Consider the following 20,027-nt stretch of genomic DNA (forward strand, 5'->3'; position numbering starts at 1 on the left):
CTTAACAAACAGTGGTCTGTGTCTTTAGGAAAATTACATTGGTGCCAGGAAAAAAGGTAGTTTATTAGAATGTTCTGATTTTTATTATTTCCACTGACCAGTCACACTCTGGTATATTTGTTTTAAATTTCTTTCTAGGCTTTCAGATAGGAATTTGCAGGGAAAGTTGAAGTTAGTTTGGAATTTGCAATTAAATATTTATCATTTAGGGATTTCAGTGTATTGTCTTGCCTGCCTACCTATGTGATCTCCCTTTGCCCCCCACTTCCGACTTCCCTCCTCCTCCTCTTCCCCCCTCTTCTCCTCTCTTTCCTCCCCTTCCTTCCCTCTCACTTTCCTTTGTTCATTCCTTCCTTCTTGTTTCTCTCTTCTCTTTTTCTTTCTCTCTTCTCTCTTTCCCTCCCTCTCTCCCTCCCTCCCTCCCTCCCTCCCTCCCTCCCTCCCTCCCTCCCTCTCTCCCTCCCTCCCTTCCTTTCTTCCTTCCTCTGCCTCAGCCTCCTGATTGCTGGGATTCCAGGTATGTGTGGTTACCAGCTGAGCTCTGCTGTTGAGGCCTGCTTTGTTTGGCTTCTCTCTACTACTCTGCATACTTAATATATCTGTGACCAGTGTGTTGTTACTGTGGATATGATGCTACATGTTCCACAATTAAAATATAGTGTGAACTGTTTTATATCCCTTTATCTACATTTAAGAAATATTGTCAAAGGACTAGAGAGACAGCTCAGTGGTTCAGAGTGTTTCTTGCTGTTCCTGAGGACCCTGGTTTGGTTCCCATCACTCACATCAGGCTGCTCACAAACTGCCTGTAGCTCTAGGAGACCCAACCCCTGCTGATGTCCACAGGCACGCACACATGTCACAGCTTACCCTCACAATACGTACAGTTAGAAATAAAAGCATTTATGGCATTTCATTTGTATTTTAATAAATCTTGCCTTAAGATCAGAAAAGTAAAGCAGCCACACAGGCTGGCGTTACAGCCCAGGCGGCCATGACACACACTTAATCCCAGGTGCCACACTAGTTTGCCGTAGAAACCAGGGGTAGTGGTGCACACCTTCTATCCCAGAACTAGAGAGGATTATAAAATGGGAGGAGACAGCTCTTAATCTCATTCTGAGATTCCTGGAGGCAAGATTGCCATTTTTGGACTGAGGTTAAGGTAAGAGCCAGTGGTTGGCTCCTTTCTTTTCTGACCTTCAGGTTGAATCCCAATTTTTCTGTTTTTATTAATCGTGTCAAAAATATTAAAAATTGCTAGAAATGTAGTCAGTTGAAAATGTAAAGTTCACTTTGCTCTACTTAATTTAAATTGTCTTACCTGCTTCTGATGGTGATGTTCCAGATATGTGTATGTTGTCACAGATTTGAAGAATTAATGTTTCCGTTACATTGCTGTGAGTCCAGCATGGTCCCTAGGGCAGGGCTCAGATGAGACACAGTTCCATTATGAACCTTTGCCTTTCATTTGTTAACACCTTATACACATAGACACTTTTTTTTTTGTCTTCATTGACAAATTTTTGGAGTCAGTGTGTTTCTGCTTTTGGAGTTCTCAGATTTTTTTGGGGTGGGGATTCGAGCAGGGTTTTGATGCAAACACATCAAATGGTGTGGGGGGGAAATGCTAGTCAAATAATCTCAAGCTAAGTCCAAATAGAGTATACTAAGATTTTTCTTTATTAAAAAAGGAAACTCACAAAAGAGGAATGGGGGTCCAACATCCAGGTGTGGAGCATGGGAAGAAGAGGGGTGAGTGGGTGGGACTGCAACTTTTTGGCACTCCAAAGCCACACCTTAACCTGGTCCAGCCTCTCAAAGGCCATTGGCTGAAGGAGGTTACCTATCAGGGTTTATCTATAGTTTTTGAAGCCTGTCCTGAAACTAGCTCTTGTAGACCAGGCTGGCTTCAAACTCAAGAGATCCCCCTGCCTCTGGCTACCAAGTGCTGGGTTTAAAGGCATGTACTACCACTGCCTGACTTCAGAATTTTTTTGTTTAGTATTTGCATATACATAATTAGGCACCTTGAGAACAGGAATGAAGTCCAAACACAGGAGGCATTCATGATATATATGTTTTATCTGTGGAACCTAAAAGTAGTTTTATATTTTGGTTGCAAAACATTTCATGAGGTCAGCTGTAGCATTTTTTCACTTGTGATATCTTGCTGTTCTTAAAAGGTGTGAATTTTGGATTTTTTTTTTCAGATTTTGTACTTTTGGATTTGCAGTGTTCAATCTAGTCACATCATGAATGGTGTGTTATAGTGCAGAGCAAATATATCCTGGCACTTTGAAGTTAAGGACACATATGTGATAGATATATCTTTCGTGGTAACAGGGAATTAGATGAACCAGATAGGTGGACCATTTTATGTCCATGCTTGCTGTTGATAGAGAGGAATCACATCTTGGTTATCTTTTATCTATGATGAGGCACATAATATGGGATTTTTCTCTGTATGTTGTGATTACCATTTATAAATTAAAAAAAAACTACTTTGGACCTATAGCAGGGCAGAACTTAGCTAGGTGGGAAAAACTAAACTGAATGCTGGGAGAAAGAAGGGCAGAGTAAAAGAGAAGCCATGTAGCCCTGCTGGAGACAGACGCCAGAACTTTAGCTGGTAAGCCACAGCCACATGGCAGTACACAGATTAATAGAAATAAGTTAAATTAATATGTAAGAATTAGCCAGTGAAAAGCTAGAGCAAATGGGCCAAGCAGTGATTTAATTAATACAGTTTTTGTGTGATTATTTTGGGGCAAAGTGGTTGGGAACCAACAAGCTGCCTTCTTCAGCAGGCACAGAGGTCTAACACATAGTAGGTAAGTGCTAGGTATATATATGTGCACATATATCTATAACAAGGTCGCATGTGAAAACAACAATAACAACAAAATAATATGAACAAACAAAAACCCTGCTGGTAGTGAAGGAAAGGATAAGGACTTTAATTACTATTTAAGCAATGCAGTGACTAGGCTCATGAGGCTTCATGAAGTGAAACAGAGGAGCAAGATTTCCTTTGGCTATATTGTAACCAAAGGGAAATCTCTATTTCATAGTGATATTCTTGCTTGTCCATCTTTAATATTAGCATAACCATGTGGAAACTCTTTCTTATATACAATTTAACACACATACACGTGCAACTTAGTGTCACACACATTTACATACCTTTTAAAATATCATTTTGTTTGCATCCTTTCTTTTGGCTGTATTTATTGTCCGAAGATATGTAAGAAATGCTAGGACTGCATTAAACTTCCTATAGAGCATTAGCAACAGTGATAGATAGTGTTGACGGATGGGGGAGGATTGCCATAAGTCTGTGTGCACCATACTACCTTCCACATTTTCTACTCGTATGTTTAATGGTGATGTTATATTAAAATATGTTTTCTTTAACATGTGATTGTTACTTTGACAAGTGTTATTTTTCCATTTTCCATGACAGGGAACAAGTATTGTATAACCCACAGAACGTTTACACATGTATTTCTGACTTTTATTACGCTTATTATCAGGAAAAATGTTCTTCTGAAATGTTATTGAAATAATTTTCCTGTATGCATAGTGTCATTAAAGTTTATTATTCCTTTTGCTTCAGTTTTACAGGAAAAATTCTTTATTTCTTCCATTGTTCTAAAATGATCTTGTTGATGTTAACCTTTTGATTGTTCTGGCATTTATCTCAAAATTCATAATAGTGTTCATTATATCTGATACTTATTTGTATTGGTTTCACTAGCATATGGGGATCTACCAGAGTTAGAGGGTAATTAGCTCAGCAGCTAAACATAGAGTTTTCACATTGATAGTTTAAATGTCTGAAGTATGCAGCACTGTGTCTGATCGAATTTTAAAAATTTGTGTTCTAAAAGGTAGAGGTTTATGAATGATGCTGTTACTCTAAGAGGTTTCAAAGTGATTGTATAAATTATGTAGCTTGTGAATTATGGTTGATTTTAACGTTAAACATGCTTGCACAATATTTTAGAAATAATTGGGTGCTTAAAATTATGACAGTATTTAATATATTATTATGTTTATATATATGCACATTGCCTTTTTTTTAGTTTGTACATTGTGGCCATATTGTCAAATAACATCTAATAGTTGATGCAGATACATATAAACCTATAAAAATGGTGAAAAAATGAAAGTAATGTTCATTGTTGTTTTTCTAATTTCAGCACAAGCATCAGAAGGACATTTATTTATAATTAGCGATTTTCCTTACTGATTTCTTGTATTTCAGCAATACAAGAAAATGAGAAGTTATATGGGTGGAAAGTATATATTATTCTTGAGTATTCCAACTAGAATTATTGTATATGTTTCTTCTTCCTCACTACCCATAGCCGTGGAAAGGTAGATATACCTCTCGCCACCATTTTCCACTTCTCCTTTAGTCGTTGTCCCCATATGCACTGCTCTCAGGAGTTGCTGTCATATGCATACCTTTAATTAGTTGACTTCATCAATGTTGAGGTTCTTCAGGTCTGTCTAAGATTTATATTCCTCAAAGTCTGTGTGCTAGCATCGCTGTGTTTATTAGGTAACAGTGGACCAGAGGCAAGGGTGGTGTTGCCTAAAACATTATAGGACTCGGCCTGAACGCTCCATCAGCTAGCTTACCCAGTGTGTCTGCCTTTGTCCTTTGGAAGGAGGAGGTACAGTGAGCAACCCTGTTCTTGTCATTTCTATGAGATTTGGTAGGAACCTTCACTGGTCTGCTGGCAGATGCTAATAGTAATACATGAGATGCTCAGCTATCTAAAACAATACTTGCTAATTTCAGTAGCAATCCTGAGCTGTCTGTACAGTACCTTGTTTTTTGCTATGAGTTCCTTAAGGTTGAGATTAACTTCAATGAAACTATCAGGAAATACTTTAAGATCACAGACTGTGAGCCATCGAAGAAATGGGGGCACATGGAACTTAAGTGCTGCTGCATCCTGATTCACAGAGGTGTATTTTTGTTCCCGTGAAATACTTTAAATCATTTATAAAGTGAGGCCTGGCTATATTGGGTAAAACACTGGAGGTAATTTTCTTATACAAATGAGACCTGGCAATTGATAATTACCTTTATATTTGTGCATATTTTTAGTGTTAGACTCTCAGACTGAGAAAATATAATGTCTTGCCTGGCATTGAGATAGAAGCAGGATGAGATAGAGTCACACACAGATTCTCTGCATTTTCTCGTTTATTTAGTGTCACTGAAATGAATCAGGTTTGCGTCCCTTCATGAATTTGTAGCATTGAATCTAGTCCATGGTTACTGCATTTAGCTAGTTTTGTTTTACGTTTATGTGTTTTGAGATGGAAATAATTATTGATTTTTGTTAGAAAAACCAATTAAAATGCATGATTTCCATAGAAAATATATCTGTGAAAGGCAGAAGTGAGTGCTCTGGAGAGGGAAAGAGGGAAAAGTTAGTGCTCTCACAGTGGAGATGATAAACACTGAAGAATTGTGTTTGTCAGTTTGATTTAATCAGTCCGCAATGTGTGTACACTTCTTTAAATGTGTTATACACAATAAAAATACTCAATGTTATCTGTCAGTTAAAAAAACTATAGTTTGTTTCTATTTTGACATCTGTTTGATCTGTTTGTGATTTCTGTGTCTTTTTTTTTTTTGGCCAGTTTTCTCTTTTTACTCAAATCATTTTTAGATAGAATTGGCATTCCACACAATGCATATTTTTCAAGTCCTTTCATCCAAAATTTCATCCATGATCTCTAAATTTGTTAAATACAGTAAATGGCAATGGGTGTATCTCTGCCTGGGGCTTATAGTCTAGATTAGCTGTATTCTTATCTGTCTATCATCTATCTATCTGTCTGTCTGTTTGTCTGTCTGTCTGTCTGTCTATCTATCTATCTGTCTATCTGTCTATCATTTATCTATCATCTATCTATCTATCTGTCTGTCTATCATCTATCTATCTATCTAAAAAACGATCTTTTCTCATTTTATATGCCAATCCCAGTTCCCATTCTCTCCCCTCCTCCTGTTCCCTCTAGCTCTCCTGACCTCACCCCTATCCACTCTTCAGAGAGGGTAAGGCTTCCCATGGGGAGTCAACAAATTCCAGCACATTGCTTTTAGGCAGTACCAAGGCCCTCACCACTAAATCTACGCTGAGCAAGGTATCCCTCCAAAGAGAATGGGTTCCAAAAAGCCAGTACAATCAGTAGGGATAAATCCTGGTCTCACTACCCATGGCCCCTGAAGTCTACCCCAACCATATAACTGTCTCTCACATTCAGAGGGCCTAGTTTGGTCCTATGCTGGTTTCCTCGCTGTCAGGCTAAAGTTGGGTCAACACATCATGGTGTTGACCTCTTTGCTATATTCTCACTCTTCCCACTCTTCTGCTGAACTTTGGGAGCTCTGCATTTGCTTGCATCAGTTGCTAGATGAAGGCTCTATGATGACATTAAGATAGTCATCAATCTGGTTACAGGGTAATGAAAAAATGGATGAATGTAAGATGTGTGCTCTGTATTCGCTACTTTGCAAAAATCACGCCTTCTTGCATTTTGACTTGGCTGTTTGATGACAGCAGGAAGAAGATCTTGATTTCAAAGTTTTCTAGAAGATTGAGGATAAAGAAAACCATATGAGCTACTGACTGTGAGCATTACTATTTCATGCTTTGGACCCCTTTAAGCATACTGTTTTCTTTTTTTGGTATTCAGCTAGACTGACTGGTCAGCAAGCCCCAGGAATCTTCTGTTTTGCTGTGTGTTTGAGACTGGGTGTCTTCTGTCTAGCCCTGGAACTCACTGTGTAGACCAGGCTGACTGGACTAGATGTCCCAGAAATCTGTCTGCTTTTCTCCCAAGTGCTGGGATTGAAGGTGTGTACCACCACGCCTGGCCCAGGAGTCTTGTCTCCGTGTTCCCTTGCTGGGGTTGCAGATGTGTGCGGACAATGTTACACACGTGTGTTGTATGTCTGAGCTTAGGTGCCTGTGCTTTCGGACAGCAAGTATTTTGTCTGCGTAGCCATCTCTTCAGCCACCACAGTGGCTGATTTTAAAAGCACTGGAGTAATAAAGTCCAAGTTTGCCAGTCGCATTAGCTCTTGATTAGGTAGAGCAGCCTGCTACTACTTCACTCAATTCCTGTTGATAGCTACAGGCAGAGGAAAGCAAGTGTGTTGGGCACTCTCCGTGAAAATCCTTCCGTTAGTCTGCTTTTCTTTTCTTCCATAGTTGCATATGATCTCCACAATAAATATCGGGCTAAGTAATGCTAAATATGATTGATTATGGTGTCAAAACAAAGGTCATAGGATGATTTCATATCACACCTGTTTCGGTGATTGCTTTGAAGCTAATTAGGCCTTGCTGGCTCTTCTTGACCTTAAAAGGGGGAACATAAAGTGGCTGCCCATGTTTGTTTTCATTGACTCTTTCTTTTAGTGCTCTTTAAAGTGCTAATGGACTCAATTTATTTCTCATTTGATGATGATCGAGAGTGTTCTGTAGATTTTAGATAAAATCCAATAGGAGTTGTTTCTGTCGTGGATATTCGCTGTGACTGGGTGATTTCCGTTCACACTTTCTTCTGTTCTCTTCCTTGAGAAGTGTTTTACGGGAAGAAGGAGAGGAGGAAATCCTGATGGTTTTTAGAGACATGACTAAGCATGCAAATACTGTTATTTGAGATAGCTTGTAATTTTTTCTCTGAATACTGAACAACACTCATTCCAGATGCATAATTAAAAACCCCATTAGTTTGGTTTTTTTTGTTCATATTTTGTTTTGTAAGTAGAAACTCAACAGAAGTAGCTGACTTTTAAATACCAAATGTTATTTCTGTTTCTAGGCATTTAACAAGAGAAATGTGTAATAATCACAGAGTGATTCTAATAGTGAATGCATAAAGTGCCCAGTGCTGTGGATTGGATGCCAATCCCACCTGGATTTTAATATGCATGAGGTCAGAGCCCGTGTTCTCATGCACTGTCTGTCTTGTGAGCTCTGCTGTGTTATTCAGCATCTCAGGCTAACTCCTTCTGCACTGTTACTTGTAGCTTCCCCATCCTTGGGAGGAAATGATGCAAAGTATGTCTATAAAAGAAACAGAACAGTGTGTATGTAACCTAAAAGTTTTTTTTTGTTTCAGAACACCTGTCTTCTAGTAGAGTTATAGTATTCTTTCATTTGCCTGTTTAAATGTTTATAAAGAATGAGCCTGTTTGTGTACACATGGCCTCAGTGAGTTCAAAATTAATTTGTGACAAAAATACCCCTCCAGAAACAGCGGGACATAAGAGGCTACATTAAGGAAATGCTTGTAAAGGAATAGAAAATAATTTATTAATTGATTGGTATTTGAGATACTTTGTTTGGCAACAAAGAGGAATAGCATCTTTGGCTAAAAGGAGCTCAGATTGGTGAGGGGCCAGACATAAGATGCATATCATGGCAGGTGTTATAGTATGAGGTCATGTGGAGTATCATGGAAATGGCCCAGGTTCCTGTTTGAAGCCTGAAGTTGTATGTTGTTTCTGCAATGTCCATGTGGGCGAGGAAGGCGCATGTTACTGTGCTTTAGCGCAAGTGGAGAATTCTTGGCCTTCCAGAACTTCTCTTTTTCTTCCTCTGTCAGCACTACTGCTCTCAAGAAGACAAGTAGGCATTTGTGAATCTCTGTCTGATTTCTTGAGTTTAAAGTTGCGATTGCTTTTCTATTTAACTTATTATTGTTGTGTGTCTTTGAGTGTATAAATGATGTGTGTGCATGTAGTTCATGTGCCATTGTGTGTATGTGTAAGTCGGGATAACTTGGTAGAATCCGTTCTCTTTTACCTTTGCCCTACTTCTGGGAATTTGGCTTCAGTACTCAAGTTTCCTGAACTTTAATCCACTGAGCCACTTCAAAGGCCTTTTGTTTTGTTTTGCTCATCTTTTTATATCTACATCCATGTATATGACTACTTTGAGTTTACAGAATTTCCTATTGTGTAATATCTGTCTTTAATTAGGTTTGAACAAAGTGGTTATGACGTGACAAGCACCAGAAGGGATTTCCACAAATAATAGTTGTCTTCTGCCTATTTTGCAAGACAGTTGGGGTTGCAGTTTGGTGACGTGGTTTCCACATCTGTAACAAAACTCACAGTGGATGGCTTTTCTCTGTGGGTGACATTTCAGGGTGTTGCAGCTTTCTTGCTGCCACTGGCAGGGAGGGTGGGAGCCTTCCTTACAGAGTCAGGTTAAGAACTTATAGACTGGTCCAAGCTTTGTTCAGGGAGGTTTCATAGTTTGCTTTGTAATGTTACTGTTGAATTTAAAGCTAGAGTCAGCTGCTTCCCTAAGTTCCGGAATATTCCTCATCACAACTTCTTGTCTGATGTGTGTAGCTCCAGTTTAACAAGCCACACTGCCAATAAATCTTAATTAAATCTTACTGGCTTTAGTTCCGCTCTTTGGTAGTGTGTGGTCCCTATGTGTTCTATTTGTTATCTTTCCTCCCCCAGCGATGTGTTAAAGATGGTCTTAGGATGGAAGCATTTCATATTTTCTTATTGAAATTTGTTTTCAAGGTAAAGGAAATGATTATTTTGAAAATTAATGATTTACTTAGGGTATGAGCAGTTTATTTAAAATACATTTTTGTTAAAGTATGTTAAAATTATTTTTAATTTCATGTTATAAGTATTTTGGAAACAAAATGTCATTTTTAGCCTGCCCTCCGTCCGTCTGTCTGTCTGTGTCTGTCTGTCTGTGTCTCTCTGTCTGTCTGTCTGTCTGTCTCTCTCTCTCTCTCTCTCTTTCTCTCTCTCTTTCTCTCTTTTTTTCTTTCTATCTTGTCTGGGTCTCACTATGTAGCCCAGGCTGTCCTGGAACTCACTATATAGACCAGGCTGGCTTCACACTCACAGAAACTGCTTGCTTCTGTTTAGGGAGTGCTCATTGAAGGTGTACATTACCACGCCTAGTTTGTTATTGTTCTTTTCAAATATTTCTTGCCTTTATATTTTGAGACAGTCTCTCTAATTTGCCTATGCTGGCTTTGAATTGCAGTGCAGACAAGAAAGGAATTCAATTCAGTCCTCTTGCCTCACCCTTCAGTGCCTTGAGGTTACATCTGTGTGTCACAGAGCCTGTCAAGAGATCATTTTGGTTTTGTTCTTTATTTCTGAAGCTGTCACATTACTATTAAAGTTATGTTTCCTTACAGTCTTAGAACCATGGAGAAAATGTTATGCAGCATAAAGAATATGTTCAAATATCTATCTACAGTTGTAGCATTATGCCTTGATCATCATGGAATTATAAATTAATGGGTTGAGGTGTGTGTGTGTGTGTGTGTGTGTGTGTGTGTGTGTGACAGAGAGAGAGAGAGAGAGAGAGAGAGAGAGAGAGAGAGAGAGAGAGAATTTGAACTTGTAAGGAGTTTAGTGTTTCTTTTAGACATCCATGTCACTAGTATAAAAATCTCGCAGTGATCCCACTGAAATCAGGAAGAAGACAAGGTTGTCCACTCTCTCCATGTCTATTCGGTATAGTTCTTGAGGTCCTAGCTAGAGCAATAAGACAACAAAAGGAGATCAAGGGGAAACATATTGGAAAAGAAGAAGGCAAGCTCTCACTGTTTGCTGATGATGTGATAGTTTACATAAGCGACCCCAAAAATTCTACCAAGGAATTTCTACAACTCAAACACTTTCAGTAATGTTGCAGGATGCAAGATTAACTCAAAAAAAAATCAGTAGCCCTCCTTTACACAGATGATAAATGGGCTGAGAAAGAAATCAGAGAAACATCCCCCTTCACAATAGCCACAAATAGGATAAAATATTTCAGAGTAACTCGAACTAAGCAAGTGGAAGACCTGTATGACAAGAACTTTAAATCTTTGAATAAAGAAATTGAAGAAGACACCAGAAAGTGGAAAGATCTTCCATGTTCTTGGGTGGGTAGACTTAACATAGTAAAAATGGCAATCTTACCAAAAGCAATCTACAGATTCAATACAATGCCTATCAAAATCTCAGCAAAATTCTTTACAGACCTCGAAAGAATGGAACTCAACTTCATATGGAAAAGAAAAAAAAAACCCAGAATAGCCAAAACAATCCTGTGCATTGAAAGAACTTCTGGAGGCATTACAATCCCTGACTTCAAACTCAACTACAGAGCTACAGTACTGAACAGAGCCTGGTATTGGCATAAGAAGAGACAGGAGGACCAATGGAACTGAACAGAAAACCCAGATATCAATCCACACACCTTTGAAAACCTGGTATTTGACAAAGAAGCAAAAAAAAAAATCAAATGGAAAAAAGAAAGCATATTTAACAAATGATGCTGGCATAACTGGATATCAACACGTAGAAGAATGAAAATAGATCCATGTCTATCACCATGCACAAAACTCAATTCCAAATGGATCAAAGACCTCAACATAAAGCCAGCCACACTGAACCTCATAGAAGAGAAAGCAGGAAGTACACTTGAACTCATTGGCACAGGAGACCACTTCCTAAACATAACCCCAGTAGCACAGATACTGAGAGAAACAATTAATAAATGGGACCTCCTGAAACTGAAAAGCTTCTGTAAAGCAAAGGGCACAGTCAACAAGACAAAATGACAGCTCACAGAATGGAAAAAGATCATCACCAACCCCACATCAGACAGAGGTCTGATCTCCAAAATATACAAAGAACTGAAGAAATTGTTCATCAAAAGAACAAATAATCCAATAAAAAATGGAATACAGACTTAAACAGATAACTCTCAACAGAGGTCTCTAAAATGACTGAAATACACTTAAGGAAATGCTCAACTTCTTTAGTCATCAGAGAAATACAAATCAAAACAATTCTGAGATTCCATCTTTCACCTGTAAGACTGGCCAAGATCAAAAACACGGATGACAGCTTACGCTGAAGAGGTTGTAGGGTAAAGGGAGCACTCCTGCAGTGCTGGTGGGAGTGCAAGCTGATACAGCCCCTTTGAATATTAGTATTGCGATTTCTCAGAAAATTAGAAAACAACCTTCCTCAAGACCCAGTAATACCACTTTTTGGTATATATCCAAAGGATGCTCAATCATGCCACAAGGACATGTGCTCAACTATGTTCATAGCAGCATTGTTTGTCATAGCCAGAACCCTGAAACAACCTAAATGCTCCTGCACCACAGAATGAATAAGGAAAATGTGGTACATTTACACAGTGGAGTACTGCACAGCAGAAAAAAAAAAAAACAAGATCTTGAAATTTGCAGTCAAATTGATGGAGCTAGAAAACATCATATTGAGTGATGTTACCCAGACTCAGAAAGACAATTATCATATGTACTCACTCATAAATGGTTTTCAAAGATAAAGCAAAGAAAACCAGCCCACAAATCACAATCCCAAAGAATCTAGACAACAATGAGAACCCTAAACAGAGACATACATGGATCTAATCTACGTGGGAAGTAGAAAAAGACAAGATCTCCTGAGTAAATTGGGAGCATGGCGACCATGGGAGAGGGCTGAATGGGAGGAGAGAAGAAGGGAGTGTAGCAGAGACAAATATACACCTCAATAAAATAAAATAAAAAGTAAAAGTTAAAAAAAAATACTGCTTGGCCTATTAGCTCAGGCTTCTTATTAACCAACTCTTATATCTTATATCATTTCTATTATTATTATTATTATTATTATTATTATTATTATTATTTCTATTAGTCTGTGTATTGCCATATGGCTGTGGCCTACCGGTAAATTTCCGTCTGCTTAGCACATTCTTAAAGGTTAAGTTAGTCAGGTGACTTCTGTGGGTTTGTAAGTACATTTCCTGTGTAAGTGGATAATCCTTGAACGTTTTGGAGAGTACACATGCCTGATGTGCTTTTGCTTTTGTGTGGACTGTTTTGAATATGGCATCATCTATACCTCCCCCCTCCCCCCAGCCTTTTAATTTAGAAGTTTATTTACAATACTTTGAATTGAACTCAAGGCCTTTTGCACCATGTTATATCTCTGATTGCTTTTCTTTCCTACAATTTTAGTTTGGGACAAAATCTCACTTCATAGTCAAGACAGATGTTAACTTGCACATCTGCCTCAGCCTCCTCAGTGTCTGTAATGACTACAGTGTGCCACCACATTTGGTTGAGTTTTTATTTGTAATGAGGATTGTTCAAGATTGTCAACTCTTTTCCTTCTGTTGAGTTGCTATGTCCAAATTCAATATAATAGTTTTTGCTTCATCTTATTATACTTTATTTTGTTGTGTTTGGTTATCACTTAGAAGCCTGTTCTTTTCTAATCAGAGACAGCAGGGGAGTGGATCCGGAGGGGAGGGAAGATGGGGAGGAAGTGGGAGTAGCAGAGGGAGGGGAGAGTGTAATCCTGATTTATTCTTTGAGAAAGAAAAAGAGATTTATTTATTTTTATCTTATATATTTGAGTGTTTCACCTGAAAGTCTATCTGGCACCATTTGTGTGCCTGGGGCCACAGAGGCCAGAAGAGGGCATCCGATTCCTTGGAACAGAATTAGACAGTTGTAAGTTGTCATGTACATGCTGGGAATTGAACTGAGGTCCACTGGGAGCAGGCAGTGTTCTTACCTGCTGATCCATCTTTCCACCTCCAATCATTAATTTTTAACACCAGTGTTCTTTTCTTTTCTTTTCTTTTTTTTAAAAATAGAGGGCTTTGTACCCGCGTACTTTTTCTGATTTACTTGTGTTTATTAATTGCTGAAGATTACTAGGCTAATGTGTAATGACTAAACATACTAACACCATGAGTATGGTCTGTTATTTCTTCAGTTCTAGTTATTTCATTATCTTACACGGCCTGTGCTATATGGCTTTGAGTTTCTAGCACATGTGTTCAGCACGCTTGAGGTCAGGAGCAGCTCATGTCCTAGAGCTTTTGAGGGTTTCCACTGTTTTTGGTGACTTTCCCAGTTAAGCATTCCTAATTCACAACCCAGAGTGAAGCATTCTCAGTATTGTGTCACTGTTTCTAAAGCTGTGGACTTAGGTGGCATTCAGGATTTTGAGATTTTCCTATCAAGGGTGCTTGTTTTTAATGAAATTGTTTAATTACAACTATTGAGAGTTGTATAATAAGTAGTAATGATCGCAAATTGTTCTGCCTAGAGGAGACCCCAAAGCACTTGTAATCTCTTCAAGGATTCCTGACAAGCCTCTCTTCATTAAATGTATTTGTTTACTTGGAATGTGTTCCCATCTTGGTTTTTATTAAATTTTCATGTTTCAAAAGCATGCGTGTTGTATGATGGCATCGAAAAGATGAGAACTTTGTAGGAGGAGCGTGTTGTGATGGAGTTTAGGTGGTAACACATTGAAAGCAAGCACCATATTTGGTAATTTATATTTCGGTGTTTTACTAATTAATGTTTAGGGTTCACCCCAGATCAATTTATGATTTTAGCTTTTCTTCTGACCCACTGACAGCACTGTTAACAAATCACAAAGGACATTTTCAACATTATTTCTTTTGTTCCTAGAATTTTTGCCAGTTGTTTATACTTGAGTGCTCATGGGATATCTATTGTTCTAAGTGAAGAGATGACTGGTCGTATCTGTTCTAATCCCGTTCTTAGGTTTGCTTGCATAGATACCTGTGTCTTGGCTCTACTTAACAAGGGTCTCTTTTATTTCTCATGCCACAGGAGAAACATATAAGTAATGAAGAGGAGCACTTAAGGAGGATGGAAGAGGCCCGGCTCCAGCTGAAGGATCAACTTCTTTGTTTGGAGACGGAACAGGAATCCATTCTTGGTGTAATAGGAAAGGAAATTGATGCAGCTTGTAAAACGTTCTCCAAAGATTCATTGGAGAAATTGAAAGTAATTATGAGTTCTCAATGTGCCTTAAATTTTCTGTTAGTTTTCAAACTTATAATTATAATGGGATTGTAACCTGTGATTCCATGGGAGTCACACTTTTATTTCAGAAAGTTTTATGAAACAAAATAACTTCTTGAATTGCTTAGGAGTTGGAAACTATTTATAACTACCCAGTTCTGGTGAAAGTGTGATGTTGTTCCACTGAGTTACCCATGTCTCACTCAGTGCAAGAGAACCCGTCAACAAAGAGACAGCAATATTGATGAAGAAAAACATTCTTTGAGCCAAGAAGCTTGGTTTCTGAATTTTCCACCATGGTAGCCTCTTAGTAATGTTGCTACCATCTATTTAATTCTTCTTGAGAGGTTCAATGATAAGTATGATATAGGCTGTGTCTCCCTTAGCCCTTAACGTCAACCCATCTCTCCAGTACTCCATAAAATATAGTGTAGAAAAGTGAAGCAGACGTGGAGGGGCTGGGTACTTGCTCCTACATTCAGTGTGATAAAATCTCAAGGACTTGAAACTTTGTAGACTGACGGGGTCCAGATCAAGCAGACACTTTGTAGACTGACGGGGTCCACACCAAGCAAACACTTTGCTGTTGACTTTCCCTATTGTTCAAATTCTAATCTGTGTGCTTCCCCATATTCAGATGGGTTTATCACTTTCTAATTAATGGTGGTCAGGAGATGATGTATAAAATGTGTGTCCCATGGGTATTTGAATTCCCTGAAGGCTGACCCTTGAGAAGTGTTGCTCTGGCATCGCCGTACCAGTCAGGCTTCTGCCTCAATTTCAGTTGTGTTTATTTCATTTTATGGCATGGCCACACTGAAATGCCGTTTTGTGCTTAGGTGGTTTTCTCTTGCAGCTAGGTTCTTTTTTCTTCCTCTACCAGAGAGAGGCCTTCTGAGGTCTCTTCCCTTTTTCCTGATTTTTTTCCCCTATCTTTCTTTTTCTCTAAGTGATGTTTGAAGAAAATAAAAATATAATCTACTGTTTCAGTTAAAGGCTTCTAAGGCTCCAATTTTCATATAAATATTTCAATTGGTGGAATTAATAGAGTTGGTAGATATTGCACAATCGGCAGTTCCCTTTATGTTCTTTTGAGACAGTATTCAAGTGTCGCTATGGGAAAGTTATGAGACTAAGGTGAGCAGTGTTTGCGTGTAAGTGTGAAACTGACTCTGGGGAGGCCCTGGGTTTTTATGCCACCTTATCCTTTCCCCATCTAATGCTGTTTTCTTCAAGGCTTTTCTGAGTATGTGACTTGTAAACCTTAACTTAATGCAGAGGAACATATATTAGCAATGTTGCATTTACTCCATGTTTAAGTATTTCATTTCATGTAGTTTTCAGTCATGTGTAAGCATTAAAATCAAAGCACATGAGTCATGTTATAAGAAGCATAATAAGCCTTCTTCCATGCAGCTGTTAGAAAACACCCGAGTTTCATGGACAAGAATATTAGTAAATATTGTTTCTTTATGGTAGTGATTCTCAACTTGTGGGTCATGACCCGTTTGGAGTCAACCCTTTCATAAGGTTCACCTAAGACCACTAGAAAACACAGATATTTCCATTACAATTTATAACAGTAGTGAAATTACACTCATGAAGTAGCAAAAAAAAAAAAAATAATCGTATGGTTGGGGGTCACCACAACATGAGAAACTGTATTGAAGGGTTGCAGCGGGAGGAAGGTTGAGAACCACTGCTTTATAGGAAACAAACTGTCCTTTTAATACACCCTGAAAGTAACTCTGTCTTTTGTTGTGTTTAGATCTACATACATGTTTTCTTTTTGTCTTTTTTCCCACAACATGGCTCTGCTACACTGTTCTTGTCACAGTTCTTTGAGTTTACTTTGATGCCATCTTGATGGGCAGTCTTCGTTGTCTACTGAGTGGGCTTTGTGTGCCTGGCAGTGTAGAAACACTTGTGAATTTGATTTCTACTTTGGCCATATATAGTATCTTGTTCCAATGGCCCTGATAGCCTGTAGTTCTGCCACATTTAACTGCTTAAAGATGTTCTTTAAAGCATGAGATCATTTGTAAACCTGTGGAGCAAATCATGAAACACGAGCATTGTTTCTATTTCCTACATCAAAATAAGTATTTATTATTGCTCCAAGTGAAGATTTATTTGAGGCAGTAAAGATTTAATGGAGTCTGTTAGTGAAAAGGGAAGTCTAATTGTGACAAATGGATGCTCACAGATGTTTAGCAACATAGTGCATTGTTGAAAGAGGAAGAAGAAATAGAGAATTTGGGCAATTAGGGAAAGCCTGATTGAAAAGAAATCTATAGAGACAGCTGAACCATGCTTGTGGGAACTCATGAACTCTAGACCAACAGCTGAGGAGCCTCCATGAGACCACTAGACTAGACCCTCTGCATGTGGAAGACAGTAGTGTCGCGTAGTCTGTCTGCTGGGCCCCTGATAGTGGAACCAGAATCTTGCCCTGGTGTGAGCTAGCTCTTTGAAGCCCATTTATTATGGTGGTTTGTGATGTGGGAAGTTCTTTTGTATATGCGTTGCTTTTATTGGTTAATGAATAAAGCTGTTTTGACCAATGGACAGGTGAAAAGTTCAAAGATATTTAGAGAGAAGGTGGAGTCAGGGAGACACCGTGTAACTGCTGGGGAAAGAAGGTGGGAGGTAATAAGCCACAAGCCTCATGGTAAAATATGAACTAATGGAAATGGGTTAATTTATAGATAGAGCTAGTGAGTAAGAAGCCTAAGATATTCAGCGAACAATTGTAACTGATATTTAGCCTCAGAGTGGCTATTTGGGAACAGGTGGGCAGAGAGAAACCTGTCCAGGGACCCAGAGAGATAGAGAATACTTTTAGCTTCAAGAATTGTATGCTCAGCCTTAATGCAGGTGAGAGGGGCTTCCTCTTGCCTTAATCTAATGTGCCATGCTTTGTTGATTCCCAATAGGAAGCATTATTACTTTTTTGGAGGAGTGGGTGGTGGTGGGCTGGGAGGGAGGCCAGGGGATGGGTGAAGAGGAGGAATTGAGAGGAAGGACCATAGTTGGAATGTAAAATGAAGTTTTTTTAAGAAAAAGAAAAAAAAAGGCAGAGAAGCTCAGCCTTAGGTTAGAACTTGTGTGGTGGTTCAGGCCCTTATTTCTAGCATGGGAGCCGCAGAAGAGAGGCCAGCCAGGTCTCCACAGTTCCAGAGAAGCCAGGGGCTACATTGCAACACCCTATTTCAAAACACAAGACAAAATGAAACAAAACAAAAACAGCAGGAGAACTGGGTTAAATGTAGAGAAAAAAGTGATTGAGAGATAGGTTGAGTGTAATACCACAACACCTTTGTATGTGGAATGTGGTGAATACTTGGTATGCATTAAGTATGCATTTAGGTAAATTAGCTACTATTATTCTGACAGAGAAATGTGCACATACATATTGAGATATGGAAACATTTGAGACTAGGAATAGACATCTCTTTATAAAAGAAAAGATGTTTTTAGATAAAACATTGAGAAGTTCTGTGAATATATCTTATATAGCACCGAGTTTAAAAAACTGACAATAATGTAATTTGTGTTTACAATTGTAAAAACATTAACAGCTCTTGACTGTAGAGTCAGCTCAGTAATAAGGCAAAACCAGATGTTGAGTGATTTTATAAATGAGTTGGTATAAAGGAAATCAGAGCAACTAATATAGGCAACAGTTGAATATAAAATTTCGTGTCTGTTTTGTAATCTAAAGCATTGCTTACATAAATTCATTTTGATGAGCTGTCTATTCTTCATAGTCTTTGACAAAACAAAATGGACCCCAAGGTATAAAGATGGATAAACGAGACAGAGTTAAGTTTCTATGTAGGCACATTTAAACCTCTATAGAGTACCTTACACAGAACAGCATTGAGAGGCAGTCACAGGCAGGCTTTAATCAAGGTTGCTCTCCAGATGAAGCCCCATGGGCTCAACTCCAGAGGCTAGTGATAGTAGCCCTTGGCAGCTAGATCATCTTCTGTGTCTGTACCTTACTTGGCTATTTATTGTCATCAAGGAAATACATGCAGAATAGCCACTTAATAACTGCTTTGAAATTGATTGTGTATTTGATAAAATCTTCCACTTTTCTAATCCTGGCATTTAAGGACTGTCATTCATGCTAGAGAAAAATCTATTTTTAACATTCTTTCCTCTTTTTGTAGGTATTTACCTCTGGTCCTGAAATACATTGTGACCCACATCGCTGGTTAGCTGAAAGCAAGGTATTTCATCATGGAATCCTAAATTTTATGATCTTTAATAAGCTGTGTTTTGTGTAGCCATCTCTATCTATCCATCTATCTATCTATCTATCTATCTATCTATCTATCTATCTATCTATCTATCTATCTATCTATCTATCTATCTATCTCCTGTCTGTCTGTCTGTCTGAGTGTCTGTCTGCTTTGATTTTCTGTTGAGGCAGGGTCTCACTGTATAGAGAGACCCTTCCTAGAATTAGCTGTGTAGAGCAGGCTGGCTTCCAACTCACAAAAATCACCTCCCCTCTGCCCCCTGAGTGCCGCTGTCGTCGCTGTGCCTCACCACGGCGGCCTGAACCATCTATTTTGTTGTGTAACAGAGCATGTGATGCTGTGACACGGGCTGCCAGAGAGGAGTAACTGTGGTGCATGTAAGAAGCATCTAAGTTTTTTTTTCTCACTAAATATTTATTTTAAATATATTGTATAGTCAAAGAATTAGAAAATAAAGGGTGATAAAATTTTTGAATTTTGAACCAGATTGTAATGGAGACAATTTTCTAGTTTTTATTTAGTTGGGAATTTCTCTGAACATATCTAAAGGCCAGACTAGCTAGAATTCATGTTCATTTCACACGTATTTATTAAATGCACCTCGATTCTTTTGTGTAAGCTTACAGCCTGCGGACTCTGCTTGTCTCAAGCAAACTCCTTCACTCACTTGGATGTTTTTTACAAGATGAGAAGGGCCTACTGTATGCTCTAAAGATAACTTCTCTCTGTCATCACCAAAAATAGTTATAAGTGAACAGAAGTTAAAAATGAATAATTTTCTATCTTTATTTAAAATTTCTACACTATGCTATGCCATTTTATTGCATGCCAATTACATACATGTATGTGATGTGCTTTAATAACTCTCCCCCT

The 20,027-nt window shown here is 38.5% G+C and overlaps 1 protein-coding gene across 7 annotated transcripts in view; it reads left to right on the plus strand.

Moving 5' to 3' along the window:
* Positions 1 to 20,027, plus strand: part of Cep128 (centrosomal protein 128) — a 354,331-nt gene that overhangs the window by 124,970 nt on the left and 209,334 nt on the right. For all 7 annotated transcript variants that reach the window (XM_085697793.2, XM_085697795.2, XM_085697792.2 and 4 more), the window contains 2 exons: positions 14,689 to 14,865; positions 19,062 to 19,121. In XM_085697793.2, coding sequence (XP_085553919.2) covers positions 14,689 to 14,865; positions 19,062 to 19,121 — 237 coding nt within the window. The remainder of the gene's footprint in view (positions 1 to 14,688; positions 14,866 to 19,061; positions 19,122 to 20,027) is intronic.

Source organism: Myodes glareolus, chromosome 11 (assembly GCF_982192425.1).
Source record: "Myodes glareolus chromosome 11, mMyoGla1.1, whole genome shotgun sequence".
Lineage (NCBI taxonomy): Eukaryota > Metazoa > Chordata > Mammalia > Rodentia > Cricetidae > Myodes > Myodes glareolus.